The sequence below is a fragment of the Rhinolophus sinicus genome, chromosome 15, assembly GCF_057876585.1.
Source record: "Rhinolophus sinicus isolate RSI-liver-muscle chromosome 15, RSI-T2T, whole genome shotgun sequence".
NCBI classification, from domain to species: domain Eukaryota; kingdom Metazoa; phylum Chordata; class Mammalia; order Chiroptera; family Rhinolophidae; genus Rhinolophus; species Rhinolophus sinicus.
In genome coordinates, this window is record NC_142515.1 from 86,713,185 (window position 1) to 86,726,141 (window position 12,957).

The window sequence follows — 12,957 nt, forward strand, 5'->3', positions numbered from 1 at the left end:
GTGTGTGTGTGTGTGTGTGTGTGTGTGTTGGGGAGCTACAGGGGGATCTGTGTGTGGATCTCTGAAGGGAGCATCTGCCAGTGTAAGATCCCTGCTGTGTGTGTGTCTGTGTACCTGGAGTGTGTGAGTGTGCGTGTGTGTGTGTGTGTGTGTGTGTATGAATATGGGAACTCCGTGTAAGTATCTGACTGCTCAGAAGAGTCCCAACTTGGGGTGGCCGGATAGCTCAGTTGGTTAGAGTGTGAGCTCTCAAAACAACAATGCTGCGGATTCAATTCCCACATGGGATGGTGGGCTGGGCCCCCTGCAACTAAGACTGAAAACTGCCACTGGACTTGGAGCTGAGCTACACCCTCCACAACTAGACTGAAGGATGACTTGGAGCTGATGGGCCCTGGAGAAACACACTGTCCCCCAATAAAAAAAAAAAGAGTCCCAACCTGTGTACAACTTCCTAGTCCACCTGTGTACGGCCTGTGCACCTAGCCCACGTGTGCCTAAATCAGGTGGTTTCATGTGCACATGTCTGCTTGCAAGTGTCCCTGTATTTTGTGTGTTCGTAAAGACCCCTGTGGCCCTGGGGTTTTGTGGTGTGGGTATGAGTTTATGAATTCTAGGTGCCTCTGCCCTTTGTACATGAGTGATTGTGTACATATTTGTGTGTCTGTGAACTTTGTATGTCTGTGTGTGCCCCTAAGCCTGTGTGCCTGGTATGTCTCTAAGGGTGTGTTCCTCTTCTATTTATATATCCATGTGTTGTGTCTATGTGTTATGTGTGTGTGTGTGTGTGTGTGTCCCACAACTGTGCACCTGGTGGGTGGGGAGGGATGGAAGTTCTGTGTGTACCCCTGTGTGTCTGTATATCTTGTGTGTGCTGTGTGTGGCCCTGGGCTTACGTGTGTGTGTGTGTTCTGTGGCTATCCCTCAGAGTCTGTGTATGTGTGTGTCAGTATTATCCACATCTGCCCCCGGGCCTCCTATGTATTTCAGTTCTGAGGGCCTTCCTCTTTCCGGGTGGATGTGGTGTCTGTATCTTTCGTGTATGTGTGTCCCTGGGTGTTCCTATGTGTGTGTAGCTTGCTTTTATGGACAACCTCGTGTAACCGGTGCCTCAGTGCCCTTACATGTCCCGCCACGCCCTCCCGTGGGTGTGTGACAGCCCCTTGCATGCCCTTCCCTTGTGTTTGTGGTCCGCGTGCCTTTGTACGCGCGTATGCTCCCCCTGCGCTTTTGAGGTTTGCGTGTATCCAGGTCCCTGCGTGTTCCCGCTCATGCCCCCGTGTCCCCCGCGCGAGACCCAGGAGCTGCGTCTTGGCGCCCGGTGGGCATCCCCGCGTGCGTCCTGGTGCGCCTGGCGGGAGGCCTCGGGGCACACACGGCCGGGGCTGGACCCACCACCCGGCGCGGCGCGGGGAGGAGGGAGGGGGCGGCGGCGGCGGGGAGCGCGGGCACGTCACCGAGACAGACAGGCAGGCGGGCGGGAGGCGGTGGCCGCGGGTTCGAGCCGGCGCCGGAGCCCCGCGGCCCCCTCCCCCTGCCCGCGGCCTGGGGAGCCCTTGCCCAGCCCCGGAGCCGCCGAAATGCAATTTCCCGTGCCAGCGCCTTGGCTCAGGGGGCTTTTCCGGGCGGGTTTTGGAAACAAGAGGGGACACGCGGCGGCGGCCCAAAACGAGGTGAGCGCGGGCGCCGGCGGGCCGGGGACCGCCCGCGGGGAGGGGGCGCTGAGGGGCGGGACGGCGGCGAGACCCGGCCGCAGCCCCCTCGCGCACCTGCTGGCGGCTGGGGGGGCGGACGCCCCGGCCTCTGCGGCCCGGCCCTCCATTGTTGCGGCGGCTGGGGAAGGGGGGCGGGGAGGCCCCGGCGGCATCTCTGCGTCTCGCCTTCCCGGAGCAGGGGCGCGGGAAGGACCAGACTCCCCAAAAGGGAGGCCCTCAAGTCCGAGAGGACGGGTCGCGGGTGGGGGCTGGAGGGCGGGCAGAGATGCCCCCGAGGGGCGGGGATGCTTGATGGGGGCGTAGGGACAGCAGCGCCCGGGCCGACTGACACCTGACCGCTGGGAGGCCCCGGGACAGGGCGGCGGCGAGCTTTGTTCTTAGGGCAACAGAGCAGTGGGGACCTAGGAAATGCAGGGCTGGGAGGGTCTCCCGCCCGGCACGCGCGTTCAGGTGGGCGCCCCCGGCCAAGTTCACGGGCGCGCGGGCTTGCGCGGGCCCTGCGGAGACCGATCCCCGCTGGGGCTCCCTCTCCCGCCTGGCTACGGCCGCAGGCCCAGGGCTGCAGCGGCCCTCCGCCGGCTCCCCACCGGCCTGTCATTAAGGCCGGCTGCAGGGTATTTACTGGGGCCAAGGTTTGCTAACAGGAACACGCCCTCCAAAACTGGCCATAAAAAGGGAAAACGGCCCTGAATCCCATTGCTGGGGAGCCCTTTTAAAGCGACAGGGAGCCTTTCACAGGGACCTGCCCTAGAAGGCATGCTGGGGGTGGGGTGGGGGAATGGAGAAGAACCCTCATTGGCTGATGGGAGCTGAGAAGCATTCCCTCACCCCACTACACTTCAGTCTCCCCCATTTCCTTTCTCATCCTTTCCCCACCGCCCTGGACTGCTTACAGATGTATTTACAGAGCCATAGTTAGATATTCCCAAATTGCTGATGAAGAACCCGAAATACACACACTATACTTGGACATACAGCCTCCCCATTACTCACAATACCTGTAGGAATGCTGATACACACACACACACACCCATCACCCATAATAACACCGCCACGTGGGCACACACATCACCCACAATGACGTGGACAACCAGGGCTGACACCCGTGAAAATAGTGCCACACAAAAATGCAGCCACCATTAACAGTGGCCACGGCACAGACACAGCCTTGCATATAACACCGACAGACACATCATTCTCTCTCTACTGCACACACAGACAGTCAGACGTACACTGTCGGGCACCCACAGGCTGTCACCCAGGGTAACCGTGACAATCACATATATGTTAAAGTCCGTGACACAAGCACAGATAGACACTATTATCCACAAGAACTGGGACATACACATATGGACGTATACGTGCCTACCCAGGCCAGAACACACCCATAGTCACCCATAGTCACCCAGGCAACCGGACACACACACAGATGGTACAAGACCTATACAGATGCTGATATCAGGTCATATTAATCTTGACAGATACACACATGACACAGCTGTACATGCTGACTCATGGTTGCCCATGGTAAAACTGACCCTCCTAGACACCCATTAGGACACTGTCACCAACAAACACATGTGAACCCCTCCAATAGTACCTATACCCATAATCACCTACCCTAACACTTGATAATACACCTGGAATCTACAATAATACCAACACACAGACAGATACAATAACACACGCACAATGACACACACAGACCCGCGGGGAAATGACACAGGGACACACAGAAATCCACAGTCACCCGGATGGCCATAAACCTGACACTTGTTTATTGAGCATCTGTTATGTACAGGCACTATTCTATTACTGGGGATAAAAGATACCAAAATTCCTGCCCTCCTGGAGCTGCCATTTTAGTGAACAGGGTTAGGGGGCACCGTCATCGGATGGCACAGACTACAGTCACCCACAGTGACACTAACGAATGCCAGACACCCACATACACTGGCTCACACGTTGTCCTGCCATTACCCACAATTAGCCTGACACACACCCAGTCACACTGACATCCACACACAAACAAGCCCATAGGAGTGCCGACACATGAACCAACACACACACACAAAGCTGGCATAGAGACAGACTTCCACTATTGCACATACCCACCTGGATTTACAGACACCCACAGACCCCCCCTCAACCCCATAGCCTACCTGAGTAGCTTGGACCTCAAGCCCACAACAGCCCACCAGTAACAGGCCCATAGGCAGCTGCTGCTGGCATTTTGCAGACAGAGTCCATCCTGACCCAGACCCAGGGTCACCCTGCACCATGAGACTCAGCAGAAGTGTCTAAATGTCCCATTAAATGGCACCAGGCTTCTCCACAGCCCCCAACCCTAACTCTGAAGCTGGAGCCTTCTTGCCTCCCCTAACCCTGGCCCCACATAATTGGTGGGCTTGGGAAGAAAGTCCAGCTCCCAGCCCTCTGACCACCTCCAGGTCTGGGTGGGACAGATGAGCCCCTTGTCTATCCCCACTTGAAAGTCCTGAGCAGACAGAGGAAGCCAGGCACTGGCATGAGGAGGGCAGAGCAGGAACCTGAGAAGTCACGCATATATGGGGGAAATGAGGAGCCCCCTGCTCGCCATTCTGGACAGCTTGGGCCATCAGCAGTACCTCACGTAGGAACCCCATGTGTGCTGTTACCATACCCCCACAACAGGATCTTTGTCTGCCAGGCCCTGACCACCTCCGCCCCCAGGTCCCCTCTAGGTCCATGCACAGGCTCCCACAGACATGTACACACTGGGATACACAGGGCACTGGTGTAGGAACATGCGCATGGACATACAGAGACACAGACACATACAGGCTGCCAGACACCCCTTGGAAGCTCTGAACCTCTGACCTTGTGCCTTCCCCCACCCCCACCCCTGCGCTGCTCCCCCTTCAACTTGACGGCAGAGCTGCCTCCATCCATCACCCTCTTTTCTCTGACTCTGACCTCCAGACCAGCACCAGCTGCCCTGCCTTCCTAGAGCTCAGGGTGGGGGTGGGCCCTAGGTTAGTGTGGCTTCTGGAAGGCTCCCCTCACCTCACTCACCCCCAGCCCCCTGCCCAGACAGACCCTCCCAGCTGGGGCGTGGTGGGAGTGGGGTCCCAGGGATTACCGGTGAGGAAGAGGAATGAGGGCCAAAATAGCCTTGAAGGGCACCTCTGCTTTGCACTGGGCCGGGGTTGGGGGTGGAAGGAGACAGCTACACACACCCTGCTGGGCTTCAAAGTCAGATGGAAGCCCAATCGGCCCCCCATTAAGCCTCAGAACACTTGGCGGGAGGAAGTCAGCTCCCCCCGCAAGAGCCCCGAATCCAGACAGTGAGACGCAGACAGACATGAGGCTGCCCCTTGCCAAGGACCAGCCCCATATGCCGAGGGGCCTGGCCGACAGACACAGATCAGGTGTAAGGGGCCAGCCACCCACAGGCGGACCCAGACTGCCAGGGACAGGAGCGCACGCAGGGTGGGAGACCCACACAAACAAATGCCCGAGAGGGGCAGTCAGACCCAGACAGACACCGAGGGCAAGAGCGGGAAGCCAGCGTAGACCACTGCAGACAAAGGGAGACAGACACCCCCCAGGCAGCCCCGCCCCTCGGTTCGAAGCCCCGCCCATCCCCCAGCTCCGCCTTCCTGTCTGCCGGGACCAGACACCCCCTGCCCGTTCTCCAGTTTTGGGGACAACCGTTGCAGGGACCTCCCTCCTTGACAGGTCAAAATCAAAGCCCGCAGGCAAGCAAGCGGAGAGGAGGCACAGAAGGGAAAGAGGTGTCTTTGGGGTCCCTCGATATGGCCAGAATGCCTCGGACCTGATGACCCCCACATTCTAGCCTTATAGTCACCAAGAACAAAGCTTTTGAGGAACCTCCGAGAGTGGTATACCAAACTCTGAGCCTCACCTTCCTCATGGCTAAAACATCATCCTAATAAGGTGATGTATGTAAAGCGTTATTGTTATATTTCCTATTATTACTATCTCTGCCCTCCCAACCCACCCTCCTTCCGCCAGAGTTTTAGGCATTCTCTTCGTTAGAACCACTATCCCCTGTCCATCCCCAAGACGGGCGACCCCACATTCTCCCTTGGGAGGGCTCGGATACCTGTCAGGGGTAAAGGGGAGGAGCCCTGGTCACCGCCCACCTACCCACTCACTCCAGGGCCCGACTGGGGCCCTTCGGCCTCACGCTGGGTGGGCCGTGGGGGAGGGTGCTTCTCCCCCCGCACCCGGAGCCCCTGACAGGCTGGAGATGTGACTGGACCCCGGCCTGGGGACCAGAGGCCGGGCTTTGGGGACCAGAGGCCGGGCTTTGGGGAAGAGCTTTCATAGCGAAATTTCACGGGGGCGTCTTGCAGGATTCGGGAAGCGGTTTGGGGACTCCGTAGGGACGCGGTCCGTGGGGGTCTAGGTAGGCAGGCTTTAGAGGAGGATCGTAGGGGGCGGGGCTCTCTGGCTTTGAGCGCTCCTGGGGCAGGCAAAATGTGTGCCAAAAGGGGCAGGCTCAGAGGGCGGGGGCCCGGGGGCAGGCCTTAGGGGAGCTGGGCTCTTTGAGGACCCAATTAGGGGGTGGGCTTTATGGGTGTTGAGTTTGTGGGTGGGCTCCATGGGAGTCTATAAGGGTGGGTTTTAGAGGGTGGATCCTAGGGACGATTTGTGGGTGGGCTTTAAGAATGCGGGTCTTGGGGAGGGGCCTGGGTCGGTGGTTTTCGAGGGGCGGGTCTCCCGGGCCAGACTTGGGTGGTGTCTCAGGGGCAGGGCTTGGACGGCTTTGAGGGCTCAAACCCCCTCTGCCAGGGGATTTCTGGGGTTCATTCAATCTTAGCACACACTTGGGGTCCTTGATCCGCTTCAGGGTTACGCCAAGGGGTTCTTTAGGGCTCCGTATTCCCCTGAGTGAAATGGGAGGGTACTGGAAATTTTGTGTGTGTGTTACACCATTTTTTAAATTAATTTCAGGTGGGACTGAAAAATTGAAAGACTCTCCCCAGGCCGTCCTCGTGGTCCCTAGACCCAGGTGGAGGGCGGCCTCCCCTAAGACTGCATGTGGGGACAACCGAGGGGCCGGGCGCCCAACTCTTCGCGGCCCCTGGAGGGTGGGACTGGGGGCTTGTTTTACCGGGAGGAAATGGGGGGGCGGGGAGCATCTTGCCACGGTCGGAGTGAGAGCAGCGATTTGACTGCTGCCTATTTTGAGGACGGAGGGTGAGCGATCTTGCACCTTCACATCACCAAGAGCCTAAGTTCAGATGCCTTGAGAACTTGCAGGAGGGTGGTGGGTCACCCCTCTTGTCCTTTTGTTTCTCCCTTGACCAGTGGGCAAGTGGACCTGCAGGTGGCAGGTGGGCCTGGGGGGGGGGCACTGCAGGCCCTGCATTTGCAAAATGGAGACACTGATGACTCCCAGGGGTTGTTGTGATTCATAAACGATCCTGGGGCCAGGGAACTTGGTGAAGCTCACAGAAGGTATACATTGTATTTAAATGACTTGTTTATCTCTGTTGCATCGGAGCCAGTGGCCTAAGAGCTGTGCCCCCTGGCCCCAGTCTCTTAAACTGACAAATGGGTGTCACCTGCACTTTCCAGGGCCATTTGAAGGTGATTTGAGTAAATGCATGAAGGGACCCCAACACCCAGTACAAGATCAATGTAGAAAAGGCTACATAAATATCTATTGTTACTATTATTTATATTAATCTAGTGCTTTTCCAGGTCCTGGAGCAGACAGTTGGCACCTACTATTTGCTGACTTAATGATTCCATAGGTCCCTCCCTCCCCTCTCCAGTTCCCTGCCTCCCCGCCCTCCACTTTGGGACCCACCCCCCACCCCCAAGAAGTTGCCAAGGGCTTGGGGGAACATTCAACCTGTCGGTGAGTTTGGGCAGCTCAGGCAAACCATCGACCGTTGAGTGGACCCTGAGGCCTGGAACTGCCATCCACCCAGCGCAACCCCCACCTTCCAAATCTTGGTGGGTGGGGCCAGTCCGACCTGTAGGCCACAGCGAAGGTCACAATCAACATTCATTGTTGTCGGTGGGTTGTGAGGACGGAGGCCAGACCCACCGAGGGATGAATGTCACTGTGGCTGGGCCGCACACAGCCTGAGGGGATTGGGCTGAGGAACAAGACCCATCAGGATTTTCCCCCAAATTGCTCAGCTTGTACCTTGCCCTGACCCTGGCCTCTCACCCCTTGGGGAGGGCTGGTGTCTGGGATCCTGATGGAAGCTGGATTTGGGGAAGACACCTTGTGGGGGGGGGGGGAGGGGACTGGGCAGCTGCAAAACCTTTTTGAAAGGGAGTGGTGAGCCCTGCTCGAGGAGGGCTCAATGAATCTTTCTTTCTTGCAGTAAGGAGTGGGGTGGGTAGGCAGCATAGCCACTCTTCTCTGTGTCTAAGTCTTGGGCCCAGCTTTCTCACTCTCCTTGCCCGGTGCCCGCAGACCCCTGCTTTACCTTCAAATTCCCTCCCTCGGTGCCAACTGATCCCTCCACCTGCATATCTGTGCCCCACATGTGTGATTCCTGGGCACGCTTTACCCTTCTGAGACTAAGCTGAGGTTTCATTTGAGGGAGGGGGGATCAAGGTGCTGGTGAATGCTGGGGGTTCCCCATTAGATCAACCTGTACCTCTGCTCTCCCCCACCTCCCTATCTCACACCCTCTCCACCCGAGAACCAGGACAGGCTGCCTTGCTAGCACCTAGCCTCCGGGGCTCCTAGACTTGGGTAACTGGATGGGAGAGGCAGGATTTTTTGTTAAGTCTTTGTGAATAAACCTATGGGTAGGTGGCTTCACACCTCAGTTTGTTCATCCATTAAGTGGGGTTCCACTGAGACAATGGGTGTGAAAGAGCTCTGGAGGCCAGAGCTGAGGGCCTTGGTCCTTGTCCCTCCATCCCGTGAGCCAAGCACCATCCCCCTTCTAAAGACAGTTTTTTTCAGCAGGAAAAAATCAGCAGCTTTCTTCCCTCCCCAAAAGGCCCAGGGGCACCGGCCCCTCCCCCAGCCCAGGGTAAGGAAGAAAGCAGTTACTAGTTACCAGTTACAGCAATGTTTGTCTTGGGGGCAGGCTTCCAACACCCCACACCCCCAAAACCCTGTGGGGCAAGGTGGCAGGCCTTCTCTAAGGAGGAGTGGGGGTAGCCCTTCCAGTGCCCTCTGGGTGGGGTGTGTAGCTCCAAAATGTGGGTACCCCCTGCAGACTATGTTCTGTCACACACACACCCTTACCCCCACTCAGAGATGCATCTCCTTGGCAGGTGCATTTACTGGGAGCGGCAGCAAGCCCTCCTGTGACAATAAGGAATCTCCCACAGCCTGTTCCTCCCCTTTCACACCCCCTTAGAGGTATAAGGAGGGAACTGACAGCCCAGACTCCTAGGCTCCAGAGAGGGGCAGGGAGGGGCAGGGAGGAAGGAGAGAAGAACTAACTGGGCGCAGGCAGGGTTTCTTCTCTCTCTGCCCTTGGCACACGTTGCCCGGCCATGGGAACCTTTGACCCATGGACAGATTACCTGGGTTTGGCACGTCTGGTGGGGGCTTTGCGTGGGGAAGAAGAGCCTGAGACCAGGCTGGATCCCCAGCCAGAACCAGCACCAGGACCAGAGGATCAGAGGTCCAGCCAAGAATCCTCACCAGCTCCTGAACGCCTGTGCTCTTTCTGCAAACACAACGGCGAGTCCCGAGCCATCTACCAGTCTCACGTGCTCAAGGATGAGGAAGGCCGGGTGTTGTGCCCCATCCTTCGAGACTACGTGTGCCCTCAGTGTGGTGCCACTCGTGATCGCGCTCACACCCGCCGCTTCTGCCCGCTCACCGGCCAAGGCTACACCTCTGTCTACAGCTATACCACCCGCAACTCCGCTGGCAAGAGGCTGGCCCGGCCTGACAAGGCGAGGACACAGGACTCCAGTCACCACCGAGGAGCAGGAGGAACCAGTGCAGGTGGCTGGGGAAATCGGCTGTGGAGGGAGGGCTTCTGCCTCTATGAAGTGGAATTAGCCCCAGTACCCACCTCAGAGGGCTGGGGGGAGAGAATCTGTGTAGAAACCTTAGGACAGTATTCTAGAAGTGTTGCCCAATGTGGGTAAACTGGGGCTTGAGTTTGGTGTGTGGCCTTGGGCAAGGGCCTGTCCCTCTCTGAAATGCTGTCCTTTTCCAGGCACAGGTTATGTGGCAGGGAGGCCATGGGGACTAGCAGTAGGATCTGCAGACAGGTACAGCAATGACGTGGACTGTTTGGCACCGAGGAGCTGTGTGGCCTGAGAGAAGTTGCTCAGACTCTCTGAACTCTAGCTTCCTCATTTCTTCACTCGTTTGCCCATAGTTTGTGTGCCCATTCTGTGCCAAGCACTGGACTGGGCCAGCAGTGGGCAAGATAAATGGGAGAGCAGCAGTTAAAACACAGGGTGATAGGTGCTGAATGGGGGAGTCTAGAGGAAGCACCTGATCCAGATGAGGGGGTCCAGGAGGGCTTCCTGGAGGAAGTGACTTTTGGAAGCCTAAGTAAGTTTGGTGGAGCACTAGAAGTGTGGCCCAGGCATTGGGGCTTATTCAAGAACTTAGGGATGGAGTGTGTATGCTTCTATGGTGGAGGGGGAGGTGTCAGATTTGGGAACAGGCCAAGGCTCTATAGGTCCTTGCAGGTCACATTAAAGAGTTTGAACTTGGGCACTACGGAGCCATGGAAGGGATAAGACCAGGTTTGTGTGCAGAGTGTGTTGGACCAGGCCTAAGCAGCTGGCTGTGGGGACAGATTTGAGGGTGTTGGAAGAGCCTGATTTTCCAGGTAGAGGTCCAAGGCAGGCAGGAGGGAACGTCAGTTTTGGGGGGGGAGCCCTACAAGTTTGTTGTGTGAGGAGCAGCCCAGGATGGCATTTAGGGCTGCAGCTTAGGAGAGAGCTGCAACTGGAGCCTTCCTGAGGTCTTAAACTTGCTCTCACCTGCACGGCCCACCATGTGGGGTTACCCTGATCTGGCTCACAAAAATGTGGATTTCAATTCTGCAGGTCTGGGTGGGTCCTGAACACCTGCATTTCTAACTGGCTCCCTATGAGGCCGCCATGCTGCCAGGCCATGGACCATGCAGTCTTTGAGTAGCTTGGGCTTAAATGGGAGCAGTTACCATTATAGATATAAAAGACCTCAGCTCCTCTGGGGTTTTAAAGGACAAATCCCTTTTAGTGACTTTATGGGAAGTCAGCCAACAGAGGAGGTGGGTATGATGGGGAGGTGTCGCTGCCCATTTGGGTGCCAAGGGCGGGTACTGCTTTCCCCATTAGATTGTGAGCTTCTTGAGGGAGGTGACCCTGTAGGAGGACTCCGCCCCTCCCCGGCAGTTGCAAAATGAACGTTTGTTAAAAGAGTGAAAGACTGCCTGCAGGAGGAGATGCTAGTATCCCTGGGAGGTTCTGGGAGGTCCAACTTGGAGATGCGGGAAGCTGAGGGGACATAGAGATGATGGTTACAGAATCCTCATTTTTAATTCTGAAGGAGCAGGAAATCTCACCTCCCAGGGTGTGGAGTGAAGGGTGAGGGAGCCCTCCTTTGGCACTGAAGGGCTGCACGGTGCAGGTCTCCCTGCCTGGGTGTCACAAATCCCGGCTCCCGGGAGCTTTGCAGCCACGAGGGGGCAGCACGGGCAGTCCCCAGTGGGTTTCTGCGTTGTGCCGGGCTCTGGGTCTCTCCTGGAGCCGCCCTCGTGTAGGAATGAGATTGGAATGCTCTTCCAGAAGCAGCCTCCAGATGGAGCCAGAGTTCGGCAGCTCTGCAGGTTGAGATGGTACTTCGGGAACCTGGACTCATCACCTAATGTTTTTTTCCTCCCTCCTCTGCTTTTAAAATCCAGGTTCCAAAGGTGCGGGGAAGTCGTCTGGACCTTCGCCCTCTTAATGCTGTCCCTCCACTTCCGCTTAGGAGGCAGTTGCAGGGAGGATGGGGATGCTGCCTTCTCCCCGGCCTGGGGACCCTGACTCAATAAAGGCTGGATTTTGGGGAAGATGCACCTGGCAAGGACCTGCCCCTGGACACACCCCAAGCCTGGGGCTGGAGTGATGGAGCAGGGCCTGAGAGCACAGACGAAAGAGCCCTGTGGTGGTCCTTGGACACCCCTGCCCACCTGCCCCAGCTCTGGGCACCTAGTCAGCGCTCAATAAATCTACGAATGGATCAGCGTCAGACGAGGCTGGTCTTGGGTCACGGTAGCAGGAACATCTCCGGAGGGGCTGGGGCACCTCTTTTCTCTCCTGTCAGCCACACTTGTTACTCTGACCCCTACTTTCTTGACTGTTGTTCACCCGGAGGCACTGGGGTGAACTGAGATAAGGGAGTGGGTACCACAGGGCAACTGTGGGACTCTGCGAGGTCATTGCCCCATTACTGGTACTTCTGGGCTGGACAGTCTGCTGCCGGCTTAGCACAGTAGGCCCTTTCTTTGACGCTTGGTGTCCTCAAATGCCCAGCCACCCTACACGTAGTAACATGCCAAATGGGTGGGATTCCCCCATGCTGGGGGTGGAGCCCTGATTTGAGGGGGGAAATGGAGAGACAATTACACCACAATGTCCCAGAAAGCTGGCGCCTTGGAGTCACATGCCAGGAACTTCAGAGCAAGGGAAGGACTTCTGGGGGTGGGGGCAAGGAATGGGGCTGTGTCCTGGGGGGTCCTGTGAAAGCAGCTGGGTCTGCTTGGGCAGGAATGGTAAGGAGAGATCCCTCCCCACCTAGGAATAGGGATCCAGTTCTCCTGGGAGGCTGCGCTCAGAGGAGCCCCCACCCATCTGCCCTTTACTGCCAGAGCTTGTTTCCTTGGCCTCCAGAGGGCAGTAGCTGTCTATCCCCATTCCTCCCCCAAACCCAGAGCTGGCCTCTGCCCCCAGCCCACACAGGCTCTCAGTGTTGGGCAGCAGCAGGATTTGGACTATGCAGATCCCCTTTGCCCTTGAACTGGGACCTGAGGTCACCAAGGAGGGGAGCCTGGGATGGGAGCCTGTCTTTGAAGACAGCCTGCTGCCTAGGCTTGGAGGGGAGATAGGAGCAGAAAGACAGAGGAGGGCTTCTTAGCAGCTCCACGGGTCTTCAAACTGAGTTGGGGACACGACATCCCAGCAACCGCCAGTTGTTTCAAACTGCTAATGGCATAAGCAAGAGTTGCCAGGACTCAACCAAGGGAGCCGGACTAACTAGCGTGCCCTGATAGTGTCAAGGAAAGAGAGGCAGTGGGGGACCCTGACCCGACTC

The 12,957-nt window shown here is 57.3% G+C and overlaps 1 protein-coding gene across 1 annotated transcript; it reads left to right on the top strand.

The window, feature by feature from the left end:
* The first annotated feature begins 1,185 nt into the window (after nt 1-1,185).
* Nucleotides 1,186-11,752, top strand: NANOS3 (nanos C2HC-type zinc finger 3). The gene is made up of 3 exons (XM_019746168.3): nt 1,186-1,673; nt 9,303-9,663; nt 11,567-11,752. Exons 1-3 carry the CDS (start codon nt 1,272-1,274, stop codon nt 11,608-11,610), a joined length of 807 nt encoding a protein of 268 aa, XP_019601727.2. The 5' UTR covers nt 1,186-1,271; the 3' UTR covers nt 11,611-11,752.
* Nucleotides 11,753-12,957: the final 1,205 nt, after the last annotated feature.